The 24296-nt window shown below is 43.4% G+C and overlaps 1 protein-coding gene across 1 annotated transcript; it reads left to right on the plus strand.

Moving 5' to 3' along the window:
* The first annotated feature begins 1072 nt into the window (after nt 1-1072).
* efemp1 (EGF containing fibulin extracellular matrix protein 1) lies at nt 1073-23398 on the plus strand. The gene is made up of 11 exons (XM_080037019.1): nt 1073-1244; nt 1871-1974; nt 2157-2202; nt 2662-2934; nt 15964-16086; nt 17044-17163; nt 18326-18445; nt 18792-18911; nt 19794-19920; nt 20022-20214; nt 21033-23398. The coding sequence occupies exons 2-11, from the start codon at nt 1894-1896 to the stop codon at nt 21192-21194; spliced, it is 1365 nt and encodes a 454-aa protein (XP_079893145.1). The 5' UTR covers nt 1073-1244; nt 1871-1893; the 3' UTR covers nt 21195-23398.
* Nucleotides 23399-24296: the final 898 nt, after the last annotated feature.

Raw genomic sequence — 24296 nt, forward strand, 5'->3', positions numbered from 1 at the left:
ACACTGGATTTTTTTATTCTTGGAAAGAAAAAAATCTGCTTTTTACCAAGAAAAAGTTTGAGTTTGTCGAAACACCTACAGGTTATGGCAACGTTCAGAATCTGCAATCCACTGTCATCCACACCCTGTGAGGAAATCTCAGAAGGTCAGCATTAAGTAGATGGTGCCAAGTCCGTCTCTATCTACTCATATCAACAAGCTGTTGGCACACACACGTTTGTGTTCACACACAAACAATCACTTGCTGTCTCTTCGCCCATGGGGAATCCAGGAAGCCATGCCAATTCCAGCAGATGTTCCTGAAGCGCAGGCATCTTGTAAACACCATGAAATGTATTAAGAGGCTAATGTAGTGCTTTGCTGACGGAGTCCTTCAACACATGATCTGATTTTACCACCTGCTGCACACACACATTCTGAGCATATATACTTATATACAGGAAATGAACTCACTCACAGCATGAGTTATGGATTCCCAAAATAACACAGATATGGTAAAGGCCGGAACCAAGAAAACTGATGAAATCATACGGAAAATAAGGAGAACAATCCAAACTGACTATGGGAATGTTAAAGGAGCATGTGGTACGATGACAAAACAGGTTTTATTAAAGATTACTGCATCATCTTTATGTATGGTATGGTATATATTTTTTTCTGTAATGTATTGCTATGAATCTATTTGAGAGTCTGAACTCAAGATTGATTGATTGATTGATTGATTAAATGTATGTTAGTCAAAGAGCATAGATACAGTAATGACCTTTATCTACTTACCTTGGTTTCTTAGAATACATGTGATTTTTATGTAAGGTTTTCTGTGCAGAAATATTATCAGAAAGGACTAATAAAACAGCTTAGTCTTCCATTAGCCTTTTTTATGATCATTAGGCCTAGCTTTTATTTATTTATATATTTTAATTTTTTATCAGCAGTCGTCAGTCTATAGAGGGAGCCACTGCAGCCTCCTGATCGTTTACTGCGTTTCCCCGGTGAGATCTCAACCTGCCCGGTACACCCACCCACCGCCCCCAGCATGTCATACTGTACGAGCCGCATGTTTCATCACAAGTGCAGCTTGCGCTCCAGAAACCATCCAACATCCACTGCACCGTTTAAAGAATAAGGACCAGCCTGCTACTACGAACACGTTCGGATTTGCAACACATTCAAACAAACGCATTCAAAACCGGGACGTTTTTTTTATCTCCTTTCAGCGCGCCAGGAGAGTTGGAGACCCGCAGGTAAATTGCAGTTACGTCGCCAAGGCACCACAAGATGAAAACGCTACTGCATACATGCAGCGCTCTGATCAGATTACAATGAAAACATTACACCGACAAGGAGTGTGGATGGAAACAAGTGAACAGAAAACCTGCACTAGCACTTGTTTCTTATGATAATGTTGTTCGCATGTTTCGGGAAATTGTCCGGGAAACAAGTGTTTATGTATTTTGAAACGAGGAAGGATCGAGACATTTACAATGGTATTTAATAACATTGATTAGACAGCATGTTAAGTTAGACACGTTCCTGTGCACATACAGAATTTTAATGAACATGAACTCTGCATGGCTGATTGACTGCTTCATATTCCTGGCGCTGGGCATGTTTACGCACGATCTTTACGCGTATTACGCACTTAATCCTTTTGGAGGAAAAACAGCAGAAAAACACTTCGCTTAGTTGAAGTCGCAGATTTAGCTGGAGCGGTGCCAAGGTAAACACCGCGCCAGCAGCGGGAGGTGTTGGGACTCGTTAAGCAATGCCATCAGTGATGTAATAACTGGTATTAAAACATGTAGGCTTGTCAAGCGAAAAATGATCTTGCACGCTCCTATCCATTCCGAACCTCCGCATCTCGTTACAGTGCTGCCCCAACGTTTGGTCGACATGCTGGGGATCTGCGTGTGTCTTTGTGCGGTGTTCACACAGGTCACGTCTCAGGTGGCTGAGGAGCCCGTGTCCTACACAGTGAGTGAGAGATTTTTATTGTCCTTTTAAGTGTTTTATCTGTGTAAGGGGAACACAACCTGTTCTGCGATGCTTTGTACTGTTATTTTTTGGTAGACAACTCATGTTTTGGATTCATTGTGTTTTTAAAAGAACTAAATATGATTTATTTCATGGTAATCGTGGTGATGTGTCATTCACAGTGCACAGAGGGCTATGAGTATGACAGCGCCAGAGAGCAATGCAGAGGTGAGAGATGACAAATTGCCTTAAATGTGTTTCTTATTTTACTTGTCAACTTTATTTTTTATCCATTTTCATTTAAGCTTAACTGAATGCTTGTGCCTTTTCACCAATGAAACGAATTCCAATACAGAAAATGCCAAAGATAGATAGATAGATAGATAGATAGATAGATAGATAGATAGATAGATAGATAGACAGACAGACAGACAGACAGACAGACAGACAGACAGACAGACAGACAGACAGACAGACAGACAGACAGACAGACAGACAGATAGATAGATACTTTATTTATCCCCATGGGGAAGTTCCTGTATCCAGCAGCTTATACACTGAAAACATACACCTAAAAGTCAAATAGCCACATAAAAAGATACGCATCTAAATTCAAAGGTCAGGAAAGTGCATACAATGTGATCCTTTCTTTTTTTCCATCCTTATCCACTGCACTGTGTTTTCCAGACATCGACGAGTGTGCCTTGCTAGATGACGCGTGCAAAGGAGGGATGCAGTGTATCAACCACTTCGGTGGATACCTGTGCCTCCCCAAGAGCGCCGTCATCTACATCAGCAAAGAGGGCGAGCAGGTGCCGCTGCCGGACCCCGTGCCGCCCGTGCCCTCTGTCCCCGTGGTCCAACCAGGCCAGCCTCAGGTCTCAGTGAGGGTCCCACAGCCCACACGCACCATACGCTGTACCACAGGCTTCACCGCAGATGAGCAGAACCTTTGCAGAGGTAAGGTCACTCCATAGGGCGGCTTGATTATTTAAAAAAAAATTATAATTATAGGGATTATTTCGATTGATATCGAGATCACGATTAATTAACACAATGATTATATTGCATTTGGAAACATCATGCATGCGTAAAGTACCTTTTCGATTTATTTATTTAATGGAAAGCTGAGGTTTTAACAGTGGATTTCCTTGAATTTACATATAGCTCAACTATAGAATAAAAACATGACCTCACTCAAAGGCCTGAACTGTCTTTAAATGATTATCTTGTTAAAAGTTGAGTATCTTATTTTCATTATTGTTGGAAGTCGAAATAGTAATTGTGATTAAAATTAAATCAATTGCACAGCCCTAGACCCCTCCCCCCAACTCTCCCAACACTTCCTCTCTCTCCTGCTTCATGATCATACAAAGTACCATCAAAGTACCTCGAAAAACTATTATCATTTTTTACTGCTGTACACGAACACTTGGAGACGGTTCCTTTTATCTCAGCGAGCTGCGTTGACAAGCTCCTTTAGGAAAGGAATTGGACTCTGTCAGCAGGATATGAGGTGTAACCACAAAATATAGTGTAGAAGTGCAACCTGGGCTGCTGCCACACTCTCTCCATTCACTTTTTTTCCCCCTAAAACCTCCCATAATACAAGAGATTTAAGATTTTTTGCCCCCATGAGACGGATTAGTCCCTAAAAAATATGATTGCGGATTGGATTCCCATTGCACTGGCTGCTGTGTACTGCAGAAATCAATGCCAACATTGAGAGGGGTTTTTATTATCACACATAGTATATATCTTCCAGATGCAGTGCTCCTGCTTGGAGAAATGTGTCAAAATGTGTCTCCAGCAGTGCTATGTAGGTATTTGATAATTACTTGCTAACGACTTTAGAGCCTCGATAAGCAGCGAGCTCCAAAGGTGAACTGTTCATCCATCTGTTTGACAGTCATGGACAGCTAAACCATGCGGAGCTGCCAGATGTGTTGCAAGCTGCTCGCTTTTCCTCACTGTGATGTCATGGTTCTCTAAACTCTTTGGTTGCTCTCAGCGTGATGGTTTTGGCCCCGAGGTCAACTCCTTACTTAAAATATAAAGAAATTGTTCTTTTTTTTTCGGGTGTTGAGGACCTGTGCTTTAGGGGCCAAATCAAGGAGATTTTTTATCAATCTGTGGCGAGCTCTGTGTGTGTGTGTGTGTGTGTGTGTGTGTGTGTGTGTGTGTGTAGCCCCTTTTACACAGAGATTGCGGCATATTGACGGAACAACATCACTCCAATATGCCGGCTTTGCTTGCTTCTGTGTTATTTACACAGAACCAAGCAACGGGCCTGCTGGCGCATCAAGTAGTCCCTTTTACACAGCGCTCCGGAATGAAAGAGGTGCTTGTAAACAGCGTCAGGTGTGACGTAAACATTTAGCGCCGCGCCGGTCAGCTGCTTTACAACAACAACAATGGCCGGTGAATTGAGAGCAGAAGTGCTGGAGCTTGCAGTAAGAGGGGCGTATTTTACTGTCCCCACGATGTGCCAGTTGATCTCGCTACGCGCTGAGTCCAACATCACTGGGACAGTTAACCAAACTGACTAAATCAATCCGACCGCTTCACCTCTGTGTGTGTGTGTGTGTGTGTGTGACAGGTTGGTTGTGAGCGAGTCTCTTTGTGAGGGCAGCGATCTGCCAATCAGACATACACATACACACAGTGTGTGAAGTCACGTTACTGTAGACAGAAATAAAGTGTGGATATACGCTCAGACTTAGGATAATAATAGCGGCGGCGGAATGTGTTAGCAAAACAGTAGCTCTGTGGCTAACAGCTGAGCCGGAGCCTTCAGTCAGCTGAAGCAGACAGTCTAGCGGGGCGAGCAGACTATTCCCCCGTTACTAGGTCGACCTTCAAGCTGAACAAGAGCCCTCCGCTGCGCGTCGGGCTCCTGCTTCAGCTTGTCGGTCTTTATTTCTAGCAAGTGACCCGTTCGCTATACTTTATCCCTTACTTAGCCTAGCCTAGCTTTCCATTGTACAACTTCTCCTGGGCAGAAATAGACTCATACACTCTGCAAAATGAAGCGCGGGGGTTTGGATTGAACAACGGACCTTATGATCAGCTAGATTATACACCGTTCCTTTTATTTGGTGATTTTTACGGGACATCAGGCCGCCGTGGTTAATGTTTTAAACACACGTCCTTCAACTGCTAACATGGTCGCATGTTTAGAACGTAGACTATGAAACGTCAAACGCCCCCCTGTTCCGCAACAACAAGCTGGAGCATTTAAACAGAGAGGCGGAACTGATCGTGTCGGGAATCTTACTACCCCCCGAGGTAGTAAAATTCCCGGAACGATCACTCGCACCTTTCTTCCCTCGTTCCGCAACTGTCGCATTTACACAGCTGGGGGGAGGGCCGAAAGGCCGGCATATTCCCGGCTTTCACTGGCTGTGTAAAAGGGGCTAATGTGTGTGTGTGTGTGTGTGTGTGTGTGCATGTGTGTGTGTGTGTGTGTGTGTTCACATAGAGTGTGAAGGGGCTGTGTGAGTGTGATCCTGTGTTTGAGCAAAACTCTTTGATCTTTTCCAAGAGGGGAGTAGTTTGAAGATTCATTCTTTGTCTCACTAACACACACACACACACACACACACACACACACACACACACACACACACACACACACACACACACACACACACACACACACACACACACACACACAGACTAGTGCCCTTTGTTGCTGCTTTGTGCCAGATGTTCATAGCTGCACCTGAGAGAGAGAACCACCGATATCCCTTCTAACCTTATCTAGCCCTTAGTTCCCAATGCACAATAAGACAAAGTGCATTTGCCATTCAGTACATGTGTTACAGTAAGTGGTTAGGAGTAGGCAGCAGTGGCATGTGGTGAAATGCTGCGCGTTGTGGTTTTGCGGGCGCACACAGCTCCAGCAGAAAAGTAGCACATTTAAATTTTACACCTGGGGCAACGACATGTGTGCTGCGCTTTATGTGTTTCTCTGAATTGGAACCCAATTAGGTTTTATTAGAGTGTAAAACATGGCAGCATATCAGCTAAAGTAACCACATAAGCGAGCTGGCGTAAGGGCGTAATACTTATTCATTCGCTGGCGTGCCGTTGGGAGTGCATGGGCTAAACAAAGATAGGCTGTTGCTGTCAGTGTGTGTTACTGCTTTTGAAAATGACTGTGAGTCCTTAACTGGAAGGCGTCTCGTGCCGTTATGTGGGCGTATAGTTCTGCTGGTAGAATGATATAATCTTTGTTTACATCAGACTCCGGTTTCTCTGTCATTACTTTTAACTTAGCTACAATGGGCCAATTGTTCTTGGATGCAGAATTGTCTTTCTCTATTTTTGCTTTTTTTTGTCCACAGTCAGGGGCTGTTTAGCAAAGGAATTTCCATTTACTTTCAATGGGAATAGGGTGTGTGTGTGGGGGGGTGGGGGGGCTCAATGTATCAAATAGCGCTTACATCAGGCTCCTGCCCTGCTAACTCACCACTCTGTGGAGGAAACCTGGAGTGCAGAGTCAGGTAGGGCAAAGGGGGAGATGAAAAGGCTGACGCTGACTAAGGAACCGCAGAAGTGCCGGAGCATTGACCAAGCCAGGTTGTACCGACGTCATGGGTTGCGCTGACGCTAAGTAGTTTTGGTGACTTACTGCTGAGTGTGTGTGTGTGTGTGTGTGTGTGTGTGTGTGTGTGTGTGTGTGTATGTGTGGGGCGAATAGTCGAGAGATCAGCTTAAAGGCTTTGGAAAAAGATGAAGCCAATTTTCCAGTTTCTGAAATAAAGTAGCTTTTGCGTACTATTCTTTATGCTGATTAGAAGTGAAACAAAACCACAATTTATATATATATATAATACACGTCACTCCGTTTTTTTGTCTTTTAATTTTTCATTCCCAATGCGGACGACTCTTTGCAAATGGGCAGTAAGAAGCCTCTTAGCCCCAAGTGTGAACCTGGGACTAAGTGTGTGTTGTTGCAGTGACACATAGGGGGAAGTTGGCGCCCTGCTCCGGCCCTGGCCACACAGAGAAACTAGGAACCCTTTACTGTATATGTGTGACAGCTTAATGATGCCTCACATTTCCATGACCTCCCCCCCACCAGCCAAACATACACATACACATACTTACTGTGTTTACCGCCGGGAGATCCCTACAAGTGGCTTGTTGTAGTCCTGTGTGTGCACATTTCACTCGCTTTGAGTGAGATCACTTCCTTCTAGAAATGAAGGTTGTCCATCAAAAGTGGTCGAATTGGGTCGTTAAAATCTAATGAAGAGCGAGTTCTTTTATGATCCTCATTTACAGTCCAACACTGTTTGAGAGTACACCTCTCAAGTTGTTATAACCACTTACTTAAAGGTGCACTATGTTACTTTGGGTGTGTGAGAGAATTGAAAATTTTCTAAGGTATATTCTCATAACTGAATAAACAAACTTTCTACACAGAGAAATTGGATCCCTCTAACACTGTTTGAAGTTAGAAAGCTATCTGAAAAGTTGCTGTTTCACTGTCTTTGTTAAAAGCAACAGGGCGGCAAAAAATATTCCAGTCTTTCTTTTGGTTCCAGGTAATAATTAGGTTTTGATTTTGTGATGATAGAATTATATTATACTAGGAATTTTGCTTAGAAAAAATATGTTTTCCAAACACTGCGGGCCCTGCCAATGTAAACGAAGTCCCCTCCCCTGAAATTGCATAGTGCACCTTTAAGCTGTGCTCTTAGTGACTCCAGGCGTGTAATATTGGCCATAATCTCATGTCTTACACTTTGTGGGTTGTGTTATTCTACTGGCAAGTGTTGAGTGTAGTGTACATACTGTAGCTAGCCCCTGCCCCCTTTTTTTCTTCTTCTATTTTTCATCTCTCTAAATGAAATACTAGTGTGGTGCAGTACGGGACATGAAAAGACTTGCCACGCGTGTTTACCTGTCTGGTTTCCTGAGGTCATGTGGGCCACATTACCACCTACATGCCTGACTAATTTCAACTGCGTCTGGGCGCTCTTCACCTTGCAGTGGCTGGAAATCTTTCCCCAAGTATGTTCTATTAAGACCTCTAAGCCCCTGTGTGTGACAGCGAACTTGTGTACTTTTCCGAAACAAGGCCGAGCGCATGCAATAACATTTTTCCACGCCGATGCAATGCACTTGGGAGGAATATCTCTGGAATGTCGAGCGTTGGTTGTTTTTTCCGTTTGCTCCCCATCTTTTTTTTTTTTTTTTTTTTGTGATGGTAGGAATTACTCACCACCTTGACAGATAAGCATCGGATCGATCTCTTGCGTCGGGGCAGGAATGCGGGGAGCGGAACGAAGCGGAGAGAGGGAGAGGGAGCAAAGCAGCGGTTGCACAAAGCACAACTTGATTTATTTTGACCTTTTAAAAGGTTTTTGCACATTGACGCTCCACTTGGTGCCTGTTGTGTCACTCTGACGTCGGGCTGACTTGGAAGAGACACGAGCCACACGCAGCCACCAGCTCTCACAACCACACACACACACACACACACACACACACACACACACACACACACACACACACACACACACACACACACACACACACACACACACACACACACACACACACACACACACACACACACACACACACACACACACACACACACACACACACACACACACAAAGACATGAGCCTGAACAGAGAGAGAGCAATGGCAGTTTTTCAGGAAATTCCTTCCGATGTTATCCCGTCGCTGTTTATTTCTCCTCAAGCTCAATCAAAGATAAGCGACACAGATTTTGGAAAATGTTGTTGCCCGGGGAGAAGGGAACACTCCAGCGCAGAGCGGAACGCGATACAGGACACACACAGGATGTGGAAATTAAAACAACAGTTTGTGTTGTTCGAAAGCAGGAAGTCAGATCAAACACAAAGGCTTTGGCTTGATGAAAACTGACCCACTTTGTTTATAGGGTTACTACTCTCAAAGAAACAGATCCCCAAGGGTGCTCCTTTGTGGCTGTTGAACCCTCCTATTAGCAGCTTTAGCTCTAGTCTTCCACCTGCTCTCAGACCGGTGATTTACACTGTCCTACACCTGTAAGGCTTATCTGTGGGACTGCCCTACCGCCCTGTGATTTAACGGCCTGGCTCATTGCACCTGTTACACTGCGGTTGCAGCTGTAACAACTTTAGTGATGCATCTTTGAGGCTTTGAATTGTAGATGCTTTTAAGGGATGGGGTTGGTCAGTCAGTCTGTCAGCTAACCACTTTGGTCAAGACTATATCAACAGTGCCCCCTTTCCCTGGTGTGCAGATAGAATAGTTGATCGGGTGCCATGAAATTTGGCACAGACATCCCTGCCCCCTGCATCCTCTGACTTTTTCAATGAGTTCTACTTTAAACTAAAAAGGAACACAAAGATGCAACATGGCAAACATTCAACCTGTCATTGTGAACTTTTAGCATGCTGACATTAGCATGTATCTCAAAGGACCACTCTTCTTAAGTTCAGCCTCACAGATCCGCTAGCACGGCTTTGGAATCTTAATTTTGTTATTACAATTTAGCTTATCACCTATCTATCATTATCCGCACAAATCTCGATTGATAAATGTCAGAACAGAAATACCACAGATACCTTTGCGGTTAGTTTGAAGCAGAGTAGCCGTTACATACTTTGTCCATCAGATCATCACGATTACCAGGTTTTTATCAGTATTGGACAAGTTTCAAATACTGGATGTGTGTTGACATCAGTGTCTCTATGGCGATATGGTTTTCAATCTCTTGCTCTCAGAGAAACTCAGAAATCAAGAGAAAAGTTAACAGCAATAACACCCTCAGTTAATGTCAATGTGTTTTAATGTGTGCCCATACCTTGGTGATCAGCTTCCCCACTGTGCCAGAGAAGACCTAGGTATCTTTTCAGGCACTGAATATAATGGAACCATAATGCAGGTGGCCCCTCAGGGTTGGGGCAGTCATTGCTTGTGGTTTTGCCTGCTGGTCGCTCACTGCCATGGTTGTGGAAGCAGCTTTGCCGTGCCTCCCCTGTACAGTGTGCGAGTGGCCCTAATGTTGTTGTTATTATTCTCCCCGAGGTCGGTTGCCTGTCCAACCGCCAGCTGCTTCCTCCTCTGATGTGCGTAGTACATGTGTTGCTCTTTCCGTTGACTTCACCAGGGAAAGGGGGCACAGGGCTGCTATAAATCAGTACAGCGCTCAGCTGGGCGACACTCACTATACATGCGATCGCGTGGTCCCAGTTTCTCACACGTTATTTTTTTTTTTAATTTGACATGATTTCGCAGCATCGCACCATATTTTTTTAAGTGTCTGGGGTTAACAGGTTTTTTCATTCCATTCCTTGCCACTGCATTTTTGCTTTCAAGGCCCGTAAATGGCCACAGCTCTGACCACCAGCCCACTGACATTTACAGGTAGGCAAAGAAGCGATTGATCCTCTTCCCATTGAATAGCTAAGGAGAGTGGCTCAGCACTTCTTTTTTTCATTTCTTTTTTCTTCTACACCGTTTTCAGGAGTAAGAGGAAGGATTATTATCAGCCGGGAATGTAGCTGGCACACTGGACGGATTTTCAAGAATGTCAAGACTCTGCCCGACCTTTTAGAAAGCGTGTGGAACAAACTCACAAATCAGTTAGTAAGAGTGTCAGCATGACTAAAACTCCTGTTCCTCCTGAACAATGAGCGCGATGAGAGGGGGGAATCTTGGGAGTGGTGCGAATAGCAAAAAAGAGCACGGAAATATTTCATGCCCTAATACGGATGGAAATACACGGCAATATAAGGTCAAGGTGTCACCAATCCTTTGATTTCTTATCTGCTTCTTTTCGTTTGGACTTGCTTTTTTTTTAAAGTGGGAATCACCAGCAGCACCACTCCCTCCTATTGGTCCTGAGGTCCTGTTGGAGCCAGTGATAGCTGCATTTCACACTGCACTGCATTGCAGAGGGGGAATCGAACACAAGCGAAACAAACGTCGTGCAGTGCAGCGATTGCCAGGAGGGGTGATATTAAGGTGTTAGGAGGTTAAGCAAAGTGATCGCTCAGGGGGCCAGGGGTGTATGACATGCCAATAAATTTGAAGCCGTGAAATTTTATGGGCTATTAACATCGCACTTCTAGCCCCCTGCTTTCCCAAAGATTGAATTATCCAATAATCAGAGGGAAAGAGTTGACGGCGTCCAACAGCGGGATGGCTCCAACTGTTCCCTGGAACGGGCTCCTGCTTTTCCATTGCAGTGGTTCAGTGAAAACAAGACTAAATGCTCTCAAGTGATAATTACAACAAGTCCTATCATGTCAGTATAAATCTGGAGCAAATAACACATTGTTCTGAATTCAGGCCAAAAAAAATCTCTTTCTCTTACTCCCTGTTTTTGGACACATATGTCTTTTTTTCCCCCTCCCCACCCATATCACACATCAAACATTCAAAGTGTATGACGACATTCAGTTAAAACATGGTAAGCTCTGCAAAAAGGGACATTTAATGTTTGAGCAACAGGACCCCTGGTGCACAAATACACACACACACGTACACACACACACACACACACACACACACACACACACACACACAGATACACACACAGATACACACACACACACACACACACACACACACACACACACACACACACAGATACACACACACACACACACACACACACACACACACACACACACACACACACACACACACACACACATTCTTTGAGCTGCCGCCTTCCCCCCGTTACTCCCCGACTCCCACAAGGCATTTAGAATTAATCTCCCTGAAAAGCAAAGGAGTTTTTTGACTCTGACATCACATGTGCACACACACGGCCGTAAATCTAACTTCAAATCTTAAAAAGCCCTTTTTTTGGTAAAGAAAAAAAAGAATTGCCTCCACCCTCTCTCGCTCTATCTCCTCATTCTTCTCTTCCAATTCTTCCACTCTTTCGTGGAAAGCCTTATCTCTCCCTGTGATGTTGCATAAGGCTCGCTCTTAGAGAAAACTTGTAAGCTGTGTTAAATAAAATGTTGTAGAATTTTAAAAAAATAAAAAAATAAAATCTGACCTCAGGGAATGGAGTCACTTATGTTCTCCCCACACGCAACACATCATCACTTTTGATGGCTTGGTGCAGCGAAATGTATTTTCCTGTGTAAGCTACATGGACTGTGCTGCATGTGGTAAGCTGTTTGAGGCTATACGGGACCTAAGAGCCAGCCAGAGTGGGATGCCCCCCCCCCCTCCCCCCACACACACACACACACACACTTGTACACACACACGCACAAACTTTAGTAGAACTTTGTATTGGCAGCCTCTTAAAGGTTTAGCGACAAAGTAGCAGTTACCACAAGATATTCCCGTGAATGAAACCCTTGGACCGCGTTCAGCACATGTGCTTTGAGTTAGAGCTCTTACAAGCTCTCTTGAAGGGAGCGAGGATGACTCCGACTTTTCCGTTCGCTAAGAGTCTTACGAAGCATCAGTGCGTTGACCTCCCAGTTACAGTAAATGTGCTGTTTCTTCTCTCTGTCACACACAGTTCAAGGGTTTCTGCATGTTCTGTAGGTGATGTTTGGTGCACGATCCATATGGACGTCAATTTTTTTTAAATTAAACATCCATTGAATTTCTAGCTCGGAGCACTTATGCATTGTACAAATTATGTAACTGAATTTTTGGCCTTTGAATTCAACTCATTTTAACCTTTATTTATCAATGTTCAAAAATGAAAGTTTAAAAAAATTCAATATATTCAATTTGCTCAAATCTGATATAAAAAATTGGGATTCATAACACGATTAAACATATGGGAAGCCAAGGCAAAGCAAAGGATTCTAGATTTTAGATCGGTAGCCAACAACGCTCAGCCCAAGTGGTGTAAATGCTTTCGGACTCAAGTGATTCACGCTAAAATGACTCCAAATGCACCTGATGGAATTCTGGTTGGGCAACAGTGGCCCTAACCCTCACCCATCTTTCTGAGCATGATTTCAGCATGCTGACATTAGCATGTAGCTATAGATGCCGCTGTGCCCAATGTTGCATAGATCTGCTTTCATGGCTGTAGACTTGTATTCTTGTTCATCTCTATCTGCTCCTTTGCACTGTTACAGCATCAACACACAGTTCTTTATTAAATCAGGAATCATTCTATCAGGAATCAGGAATGTCATACTTGTGTTGTGTAAATCTATTGCCAGAGGGCAGGGCATTTCCAGTCTAAATGAATCACCAGAATACCTCCAGTAAGTGAGTGGGCTTGTTGCTGTGATTCACAGGGACTTCATGTTGTCTTCCTGCTGGTTCCTGTCAAACTGTTTGTTGACATTCATTTTTCATTACTACTGTAGCCTTTATTCACTTCCAATTATATTTTTCTCTGACAAGCACACAACCCTATTATTCTTCAAAGTGGTTTACCTCCCTAGCTTGAGCTGTAAGGCTAGTTAATACAGTACTGTGGCCTCTGTATTGTTGAGCATGATAGTAGAATAACCTGAATATGCCCTTATTTACTGAGGGGGGTGACGACCTAAGGCAGTATTAACGGATGTTAGCTGACAAATCTACTCCAATCTGTAAAAATCATGCAAAACAAACACTGTCCAGTGTTGATGCACTTGCATTTCTGTTGCCATACACATCGCATGGGCAAATATATCATCCAAAAACAGACTTGGTCGATCTTTTGACCTAACAGACTGAATGTTGATGCAGCAGGCCTTCCACCACTAGTGACTGAGACCATCAAATCCACTACTTTTTTTTAACAGTATCAGTATCCCATAGTGTGAAGCTGTTGGAAAGTCACTGAAACCTGGCGCTGCTTGTGTATGAACTTTCCCAGATGCCTCTCAAACCACATCAGAGCGTAGGCTTTTACAGAAGAGCAAAGCTTTTATCTTTGTCCTTTTACTAAGCGGGTCAATGAGCAACAAGTCTCGTCAGAGCATTCCTCCTTCAATGCAGTTTGCACCTGTTGTCTCTCAGGTGCACCTTTAGATCAGCGCTGCTTTTGTCCCTGATGTAGAGAGTTTGTCTTATCCCTCTGCCCCCACGGAGCTGAACACCTGTAACAGCATATTAGACCATCAGTGAAAAAAACACTATTTTTATTTAGTTATTATGATAAAGTTTAACGATTTACGGCAGAACGACCGGAACATCCTGTGTTTCACGAACGGTTCTAAATCAAAGTTTACTTTGTTTCACCTTTGTAATATTACCATTATTAATCTGTCTAAATGCATTAACTCATCGCAATGCATCCTGAGGTCTCTCTTTCACACTTTCCTTAACTAATGCATGCAACCCCGGTACACGCTTGTGTATCTGATTTTGTCCAAAAGGGCAACTATAATCATAAAAAACTGAAAGGTACTAAGAGAGTGTTAAGACAGCTGACCTGCTGCTCACCTTTTGTTTCATGGGCTTTTGCCCAGCAAAATCAAGCCAATTTCTCACCAGCAATAGTCTCACTGGACGGTGTAGGCAGTGTGACTGGTACTGAGGGCACTCAAAGAAGAGTGTTGTCCTTTTCCGCTGCAAACACATCACACCAAACCCATCTGTGCATCTGCAAGTTTTCGCTTTCCTGCACTTTTCTTAATTGATTTATATATGATGATATATAAGTATTATTGTAAGTCTTTGTCTCAAGTTCAGCATAGTCAGCCAGGCAGGAGAATAAGGCAACTTTGGGTTCTCCAGGCACCTTCCAGTCAGATTCTTCTGCCTATTGTTTGGCACGTGTCAAATCACAATGCAGTTCCACTATCCCCCTCCTTTCCTGTGTGCGTGTGGTATTGAGGATAACTGTCTGTCACGCAGTTAAAACTGATGCCCACTGGCTGTCTGCATATGATGGGTTGTGTCAGACCACCCAAGAGGACTGCTGGTGGGCCCACAGGGATGAGAGTATATACAGTATGGGCGTATTTGAAGGGAGTGTGTGTGTATGAGTGTGTGTGTGCGTGTGCGTGTGTGTGTGCGTGTGCGTGTGTGTGTGTGTGTGTGTGTGTGTGTGTGTGTGTGTGTGTGTGTGTGTGTGTGTGTGTGGGAGGAGGGGGGTACAGAGAAAGATGGAAAAAAGGGATGAGGGGGTTAAAGTGAAAAAAGACTCCCTTTCAAAGGAGGCTCCAAAGCAAATCAAATTTGAGAATGTGATATTTGTAAGATCAACACAAAATGATTAATCTTTCCACTGCGATGCCATCGGGCTGAAAACAAATCAGATTTCTGCTGAAAACTTGAGGGAAAATAAGTGCTTTCTGAGGGTGTAGAAGTTTAACCAGTTATTAAAACATTGTAAACCATGTTTATCATTTAGTCGGCCAGTGGTAAATCCGTTTTTTGAATTTCTTTGGGAAATGTAGGGAAACTTAAAGTTTTAAAAGTTAATTTATCCATTTAACTACTGCTTTGTGCTTATCAAGTTGTATGATTACTAATGATTGGGTGTGTCTGGATCTGCGTGCTTTAGCGCTATGGTCGAAAGCACATGACTTATTATCAGTTGAGCTCTTTCTCTCTCTCTCTTTCACACTTTTACACATCTACACACACACACACACACACACACACACACACACACACACACACACACACACACACACACACACACACACACACACACACACACACACACACACACACACACAACACACACACACACACACACGCCTCCCCACTTCAAAAAGCTGTCCTGTTAGTAGAAGATAGGATCTGTGTTTTCCCCTATACACCCGGAGCTGCTGAATAAAAGCCCTTTTTATCTAGTGTGCCCGCTCTGTGTGTGAACATGTGTGTTTATGTGTGTGATGTGATGGTGTCAGTGATCACAGATTTTTACTGTCTGTGAAAAGCAGTTCACACATCGCAGATCACAGGCTTACATACAGTCCGGACATGTTGCTTTGGCTCATCTGCCATATGTTCCTGGGTTTACAGTATGGGCTTTAACTTGTGTCTGTGTGGGGTTTGTGTGTGTGTGTGTGTTTTATTGCAGACATAGATGAATGCGCGACAGGTAGACACACTTGTGGCCCTGAACAGGCGTGCTACAACACCAGAGGCTCTTACACCTGCCAGTGTCCTGCAGGCTTCCAGAGGAGCGGAGAGCACTGTGTCGGTGAGTTATTATCATTCACAGAAACACTCTCTCTCCTCTCTCGCTTTGTCTCATGATTCAAACTGATAAGTCAAGCCTTTGAAAAGGTATTAGCAACTGATTTAAACCCTCCTACCTCCTACGGAACTTTCAAACATTTATCAAACAGTTAAATGTATCTCTGATGATCATAGATGACCTGAAACAGCAAACAAGACCATTAGTGAAAACAACGCTGTTTTTCTTAATGCCTCACGGGTCCGATCTCCCAGGAACTTTGGTAAAACGATCTACGGCGGGCAGAGCGGAACATCTTTTGTTCCCCGGAGGGTATTTAATCAAAGTTAACTTTGCTTCCCCATCATCATATTAACATTAAAATGTTATCTATTCAGATTTTAATACATAACTTCATTGTGATGCCTCCTAAACTAATGCATAAGTCGCCGGCACGCGCTTAAGAGCTGGTGTAGTAAAAACCCAAAGGTCCAAAGGTGCCGCTAGAATCAACAAAAACAAAAAGTTCCTTGTAGCTACTTTACATACTACATTTTTTGCCCATACTAACTGCACATTGGGCGACCGTGGCTCAGGTGGTTAAGCGGGTTGGCCAATAATCCAAGGGTTGGCGGTTCGATCCCCGCTCTGCCACCTGTGTCACGGTTGTTGTGTCCTTGGGCAAGACACTTCACCCACCTTGCCTCGTGTGAATGTGTATGACTGCTGTATGTTTGAGGTGGTGGTCGGAGGGGCCTTAGGCGCTGAATGGCAGCCACGCTTCCGTCAGTCTGCCCCAGGGCAGCTGTGGCTACTATGGTAGTTTACCACCACCAGTATGACTGTGTGTGAATGAATGGAACCTGGAACCCTGTAAAGCGTCTTTGAGTGCCTTGAAAAGCGCTATATAAATCCAATCCATCATCATTATTACATGACTCTCCTGTACATTTGTTTGCGTCTGTGTTTTCCCTCCTGCAGACAGAGACGAGTGCTCCACGACCCACTACTGCACGCACAGGTGTGTGAACACACAGGGCTCGTACTACTGTGAGTGCAACGCAGGTCACAAACTGGCCAGCAACAACATCAGCTGTGACGGTAAGTCACTGACAAGCCACGTGTGCTCATGTGCTGGGGATTGCAACATCAAATTATGTAAACAACTCGCCTTAATGCTTTGTTATTCTGAAGGCAGCTCCGACATCATGCGTCAGCGTGGATAGATATAATAGATTTGGGCGTGGGTTGTTTTTACTTGCAGGCTCAATGCTAATGACAAGTGATTATTATAATAAATAATCACAATTACCTTACCTTATTTATGTTGCGCTTTCTAAATATCAAAATAGATTTGAATGTTAACAAGATCAAATACAATTTTAAAGTAAAAAAAAAAAGAGAGATTTAACAAGTGCAATTATGTAATAAAAATGTAGTCAGGTGGATTTAATTAAGAGGTCCTGTGTCTTACACAGCAGAGGATGTCTTGTGTTAACAATCACTGTGTTTTTCTTATTCCTCTGTTTTGCCAATATTCTAAGGTCAGGAAAGGCAAACAAACAAATAGTGCAGAGGCTGTCTTTGTTTTGTGCCTAGTAGCTCGGGTTCTATCATGAGATTGACCTGGTAACCCCCAAACCCACACAGAGACACTCCTCCTGAGGTCAAAGGAAGTTATTAAAAATGTCGTGCTGTGATAGAGAGCTGTTTGTTTCTAGAACGTGTGAGTGTGTTTGTGCAGAATGTGTGCATACTGTGTGTGTGTGTGTGTGTGTGTGTGTGTGTGTGTGTGTGTGTGTTTTGTTTTTTCTTTCTGACCTGCAGCGCTGAGGCCAAAGTACAACTTCTGTACAGGAAAATAAATGAGCCAATAACTTACTGACATACTGTATTGTTTGGCCTCCGTTTATGATAACCGTGTCCATCATCACACTGGTTGTACGGGATCTGAGAACTCTGCAACACTGTCACAATGACGCTTGGATAAAACACGTGGTGAAACTACAAAATAAAAGCTCCACATTGTAATAAACCAGAACTTTTCCTATTATGAGGATTCACTTTTTTTTTTGAATATGATGTTTAGTAACAGGTTTTAAGGACATAAACAACACCTAAGTAATATAGGTGATTAGTCAATATAGGAAAAAAATGGAAAAAAATATGATCACACACACACACACATAAATAGGAGAGTCACTGTTAGCCCAAAAACAAATTTGTATAAAATTTTTAAGTGAAACACCTGCTTTTGTTCCAGATGTGAATGAATGTGATGTGCAGAGTCCCTGTCAGCATCACTGCTACAACCTGATTGGCTCCTTCCTCTGCCAGTGTGAACAGGGCTACGAGCTGGCACAAGACTCAGTCTCCTGCCAAGGTGGACACACACGCACGCACGCACGCACACACACACACACACACGCACACACACACACACACACACACACACACACACACACACACACACACACACACACACACACACACACACACACACAGATATACAGTAGTGGATGAATGAATACACTTCCATCCTCCTGTAGACAAAGATAACCATCAAATCACATCATATCGCATTCTTCAGCGCACTGCCTCATACTCATTATCATACTCATTTGTTTGGTGTGTGTGTGTGCGTGTGTGTGTGTGTGTTTGTTTGTGCGTGTGTGCGTGTGTGTGTGTGTGTGTGTGTGTGTGTGTGTGTGTGCATATTTTCCATCCAGACATTGATGAATGCAGCTTCTCCAGCTACATGTGCCAGTACCAGTGCATCAACAGTCCAGGAAGTTACTCCTGTGAGTGTCCGGAGGGATATCAGCTCCAGGGAAACAGGTTGTGTCAAGGTACGCAAATCAACTGGCAAAGTGTAACGATGATATCTATAAGTTAAACATTTGACCCTATTCCCCTGCAGTGTGTGGCCTTAAAGATACCTGTTAAGAGGAACTTGATAAGTCCTGCTATCACCCGCTATTCTACCTCACCAGCGTGAGTGAAATCCACTCTGGACCGACACTGTCATGGAAAGAATGCGGAGGTTATTATAGGCAACACAAACACAGCGACTTCTGTGTTGCCCTGCTTCGCCACCTCTGTGAATTTATATGCATGATGTTGGTTTCTTGAAGTGGATTTATTTGAAGCTCAAAGGGAGAGCTGTTATTTTTTCCTCTCCCCCCCCTCGGTCAGGTGCAGGCTTTTATAGGGGCAGCCATGAATCCCAGTGATTGTGTCACAGGGACCTTTTGGTGATGAATCCAGGTTGCTGTGCCAGAAATAGCCCTGTGGTTTGGGGGAGGAGGGGGGGCATGTTTGATGGGGTTATTTTCATGGTTATGCAAGGGGAGAGAGCTTGCAGTTAGGCCTGTGTAGGGGTTAGATCGGGGGCTTCCCTGGACTTCAGTTCAGCAGGCTTCCCTCCTGTGTTTCCTCGTATCTCCACAGCTGCAGCTTAAAAACCCTTTAACACCGTTCCCAAACTACTATTCCCAAACTGTTCATGTCCTGAACTTTGACTGTGTTTTCACAGCTCTGTGTCGCGAAGCGTGTAGGGTTTGTGAGTTTTGGAAGTGCGGGACACAAGCATTGTCATCCAGCTATTTTTGACTATTAAATACTTAATAACTCATTCTCTCTCTCTCCCTCTCTCTCCTTCTCTCTCTATCCCTCTATCCCTCTCTCCCTCTCTCTCTCTCTCTCTCTCTGACACCCTGCTAAATCACCAGACATAAATGAGTGTGAAACGGGGACCCATAACTGCCAAGATGATGAAATGTGCTGGAACTATTACGGAGGCTTCCGCTGCTATCCCAGAAACCCCTGTGAGGCGCCTTATGCCAAAACCTCGGAAAAGTCAGTAAACATCATCCACTGTTTTTTTGTTTTTTTTCCCACTATCATTTTTTTTACGGCCGGTTTCCCAGTGATCGTGGTTGTTATTGTGTGTTTTGCAGTCGCTGTATCTGCAGGTCTCAGGCCGAGTGCCAGGGTCTCCCTCCATCAATTGTCTACAAATACATGAGCATCCAGGCAGACCGCACGGTGCCAGCGGACGTCTTCCAGATTCAAGCCACCAACATCTACGCCAACACACACAACACCTTCAGGATCAAAGCTGGCAACGAGGCAGGAGAGTTTTTCCTGCGGGTAAGTGGACGGGAATGACTTTTTGTGTGTGTTGTTGTAGATTGATGAATTGATTTTATTTGACCATTTTGATATACAATATGAACTGCACTCTATGTCATACATTAAAATACATAAATAGTCAGGGATGACACAATAAAGCCCGAAGACTTATTTCCATTGTGGTCCCGAGATGGACTGAGATTAAATGCAAAAACCATTAGATTGTAGTGATGCCGTCAACATCTGCAGTTTCAAGCTTAATACATCACATTACTCACATCTTTAGACTATTATTATCCCCTTGACTTCACTGTAAAATGAACCAACTTGATATTTTATAGGCTAATGGAACCTGTAACACAATAGCAACAATGTCTTGTTCATGTGATATCATTGTTTGGCATTCTTTGCAAACCAGGTTAAGAGTCTAGAGCCATTCTAGTGGCTCTTGATAGGCTGCATGTTGGCCAGGATTTTAGCTAAATGTTAGTGTCAGCAAGCAATTTAATTGTCCTCACAATGACTTGCTTGCATGTTGATGTTTAGTTGGTATAATTTTAAGCATGTACCGTAGTTTAGTTTGTTAGCAAGCTTACATTTGCCAAAAAGGAGTAAACACAAAATAGTGCTTATCAAGGATTTGGTCCAAAATAAAAGTATCAGAGAAATAAAAAATTTGATTGATTTATGAGTTATTACAATTCATCCTGAAGTAAACATGGATGTCTGTATCAACTTTAATGGCAATCAATTCAATAGTTGTTGTTGTAGATGTAATCCAATGTACTATATCATTTCAATGTTTACATATTGACCGATCATATTTTTTCTCTCAGCGTTCGAGCAACGTGAGTGCCATGCTGGTGTTGACCAAGCCTCTGTCGGGCCCCAGGGAATACATCATTGACCTGGAGATGGTCACTCACCACCTGACCATGAACTACCGCTCCAGCTCTGTGCTCAGGCTCACCATCATAGTCGGGCCCTACGCCTTCTGAGCACCAAAACTCCCACACAAACACCCACATAAAGTCTGGTTCAGCAAACATAGCAGTGTAACACAGCAGACGCCAGCATAACTTACTGTTCAATTTTCCTACAATAACATGCATACAACATATAACATAGGCTGTCATACACTTGCACAGCAGCGCAGCAGTTCCCATAGGCTTGCTCATGACAGACCAGCCCGCGCTGTATTGTGACCACTGGGCGTCTTTTTCTTTCAAGTGCCTTGAAGCATGTGAAGAAGGTGTTTTAGTGTCCTGAGGAATCAAGCAATGTGTTTCAACAACAGCACTTATTATAATGAAAGGATTTTCATCTTTCAAGTTGTACATTTTTTGTTACAACTGTTGACTCTAAAGCTGTAGTGCGTAACTTCTGTTGCCCACATGAGGAATTCTGAGTAATTACAGCAACACTGCCGGTGCATCTACATGAGGTAAGCCTTCAGTGATCGTGCATAGATTTCCTTCTGCTGTACGTCCAGGATTTTTTCTTTGCAGTACAATCAGAAACTGAAACATGTCATGGGCACCTTTTGAGCTCCTGCACCAGTGTCAGGTGGCGACACCAGTTTGTAAACGCTGCCTTACTGAGAAATACAGAGAGAGTTTTGTGGAGCCGAAAGGCTTCATTAACTTTGGCTTGAATGTAACCGGAATGCATTTATATATTAAAAGTTACGCACTATAGCTTTAAGTGCCTGAAGCGGACATAGTTATGATGCTGGTTGCAGCATTTACACTTGTAGTGGCACTCAGAAAAAGAAGCCCAGTGGACATACATCATAACTGTGATGAATATTTGATGCAGCAGAACCTACATTTATCACTTTATTCCCACCAGCACTGCTTACAATAACCCGTGTGTGCATCATTGAAGCACTCTGTCTTAGGAAAAGAGAGAAAAATCATATTTTCTATATAAATGTACATGAAAAATATGCAATATGAGAAGCTTTTTTTTTGACATTGTAAATCACGGCTTCTGTTGTTACATGTTGTAGGGTTTTTTTAGTATATACTGCTGTTGCGCCAATGCTGTTCGTGCAAGTTTTTCTGTACAGTTTCACTCATGAGTAATAATTTCCAGAAAAAAGCCAAAAACAGTTCAGAAGTGAAGAGGGAGGGAGTTCGCCTGTGAGTTGAGAGAGAGTACCAAACTGTTTACGGCAACAGGCTCTTAAGTCGTGTACATACAGAGGTAACAAAATCTGTTGAGTGTACGTGTGTGTGTGTGTGTGGATGTTTGTGTGAGTGTGTGCGTGGCTTAGTTTAATGCATTGCCAGCAGGTGAACATGAGAGAAAGGAAAAAGAAAAGTTGTTCACTAGGTTACTGTGGACATATTTTCAGACTTTTTTGTGATGCCATCCTCACAGCCCCCTTCGGTCACATCACACAGAGGCAATAACTTACAGGGATTTTTGAACTCGAGAACACGCACAGGAAATGACGGCTCTTTTTTTTGTAACAGAGCGTTTCAGCCAACTGACTGACCCGCACACTGGTGCCACGGTGATTCTCCAGAGGCCAACCCCAAGCTTTCTAATGTCGGTCCCACACTGGCACCAAAACTGGCTTGCGTGATAAACATAATTGCAGCGGCTTTTGCCTTGTAGCTGGTTCATGTTTGACACTGGGGGCTTGTTAGGAAAGTGTTAATACAATGCCACCACACTATTTTTTTTTGGGCCAGAATGAGAAAAATCTTTCAGTACCTGCGCTTTGCCTTTCATGACTCCACTCCCAACGTGTCTGCTCTGGCTTACTGCTGAAAACACTGTACACTGTAGACACGCAGCACTGAATAACCACATCGGACAAGCCAACATGTTGTCACCGCTCTCATGTGTAGAAAGTTATCCATCTTCGTCTGAAAGTCGTTAATGTGGTTTTCAGCAGCGATCATGCCATAGTGCCTTAGAAGTTAAAACACACACACACACACACACACACACACACACACACACACACACACACACACACACACACACACACACACACACACACACACACACACACAGAAAAATATAACACTAATGCTATCATTCAAGCTGTCAAGATTGTTAACTTTCTTCGTTGAATTGCCTTAATGTTTTTCTCTTCTATTTAAAATATATTTTTGTCATATGTATCTTATATTGATTTTACTCTGAAGAGTTATATTGTTGAATAAAATATGATGGATAAATGGGGCTGGGTTGTTTTGTTTTTTATTTATTTACATATATATGTGACAGAGCAGACAAACAACAACAGAAAATGTGTGGAAACTGATCATAACAAGTACTTTGCTGTACTGCACTGTGCCTGTACCATAGACATTATATAAAAGGCCTGTACCGGAGTAAACAAGGCCTGACTTTTGCATACAGTATTATGGAAAGCGCAGCGGTTGTGTGAAATGCTCTGCTGCTCTTCTCCTTGGCTTTTGGGAAAAACGTGAGTATGATTTCATCGGAATATAACAATGATAGATGCGGTGAACACCATGCCGAAGCCATCATATCTATCTTATTTAACGGGATCCAGAGGGGATGTAGTAATATGTTGAGTCAATGTGTGCTGAGGGACGAATGCGAAGATTGCACACACAGTCACTCAAACATACAAACACACGCGCACACACACACACACACACACACACACACACTTCAACATATTTAGATCTGCAATGGGTTGGGAGTGGTTTTATGGTAAGTTGTTACTCAATCATTCTGCTGTCAAGAGCTTTAGTGAGAGCAGTGTAGGGACGTGTAAGATGATCCATGATGTGTCATTGCTCCCTTAACCCCCGTCTGCAGCTACACGCTCATTGGACCTCTTGTGTGTTTTTTTTGCTGTCCGTGCGTGATTCAACCCCCGGGAGAAAACATATTGCTCATCCACTTATTTTTCTTTTGTAAATCTGTGACTCAACCAAGTGCTAAACTTTCACAAGGAGAGCATTGCATTCAGGTTGTCTCTCTCTCTCTCTTGATTGATTGATATTCCACTCAGGCTAACGGTGAAGATAATTAACTTAATCTCCGTGCATACAGCTAGACATTTCATTAATCACCGCTGGATTTATTACGTAGATCAAAGCCCCCAA

Source organism: Ammodytes marinus (genome assembly GCF_949987685.1).
Source record: "Ammodytes marinus genome assembly, chromosome: 11".
In the NCBI taxonomy this organism is placed as follows: Eukaryota; Metazoa; Chordata; class Actinopteri; order Uranoscopiformes; family Ammodytidae; genus Ammodytes; species Ammodytes marinus.

Excerpts from the sequence above, each read along its gene's own strand:
- efemp1 (XM_080037019.1), top strand. The coding sequence starts at position 1,894 with ATGCTGGGGATCTGCGTGTGTCTTTGTGCGGTGTTCACACAGGTCACG. Across the intron at positions 19,921-20,021 it reads TATGCCAAAACCTCGGAAAA|TCGCTGTATCTGCAGGTCTC; the intron begins GTCAGTAAACAT and ends TGTGTTTTGCAG. Across the intron at positions 20,215-21,032 it reads CAGGAGAGTTTTTCCTGCGG|CGTTCGAGCAACGTGAGTGC; the intron begins GTAAGTGGACGG and ends TTTTTCTCTCAG.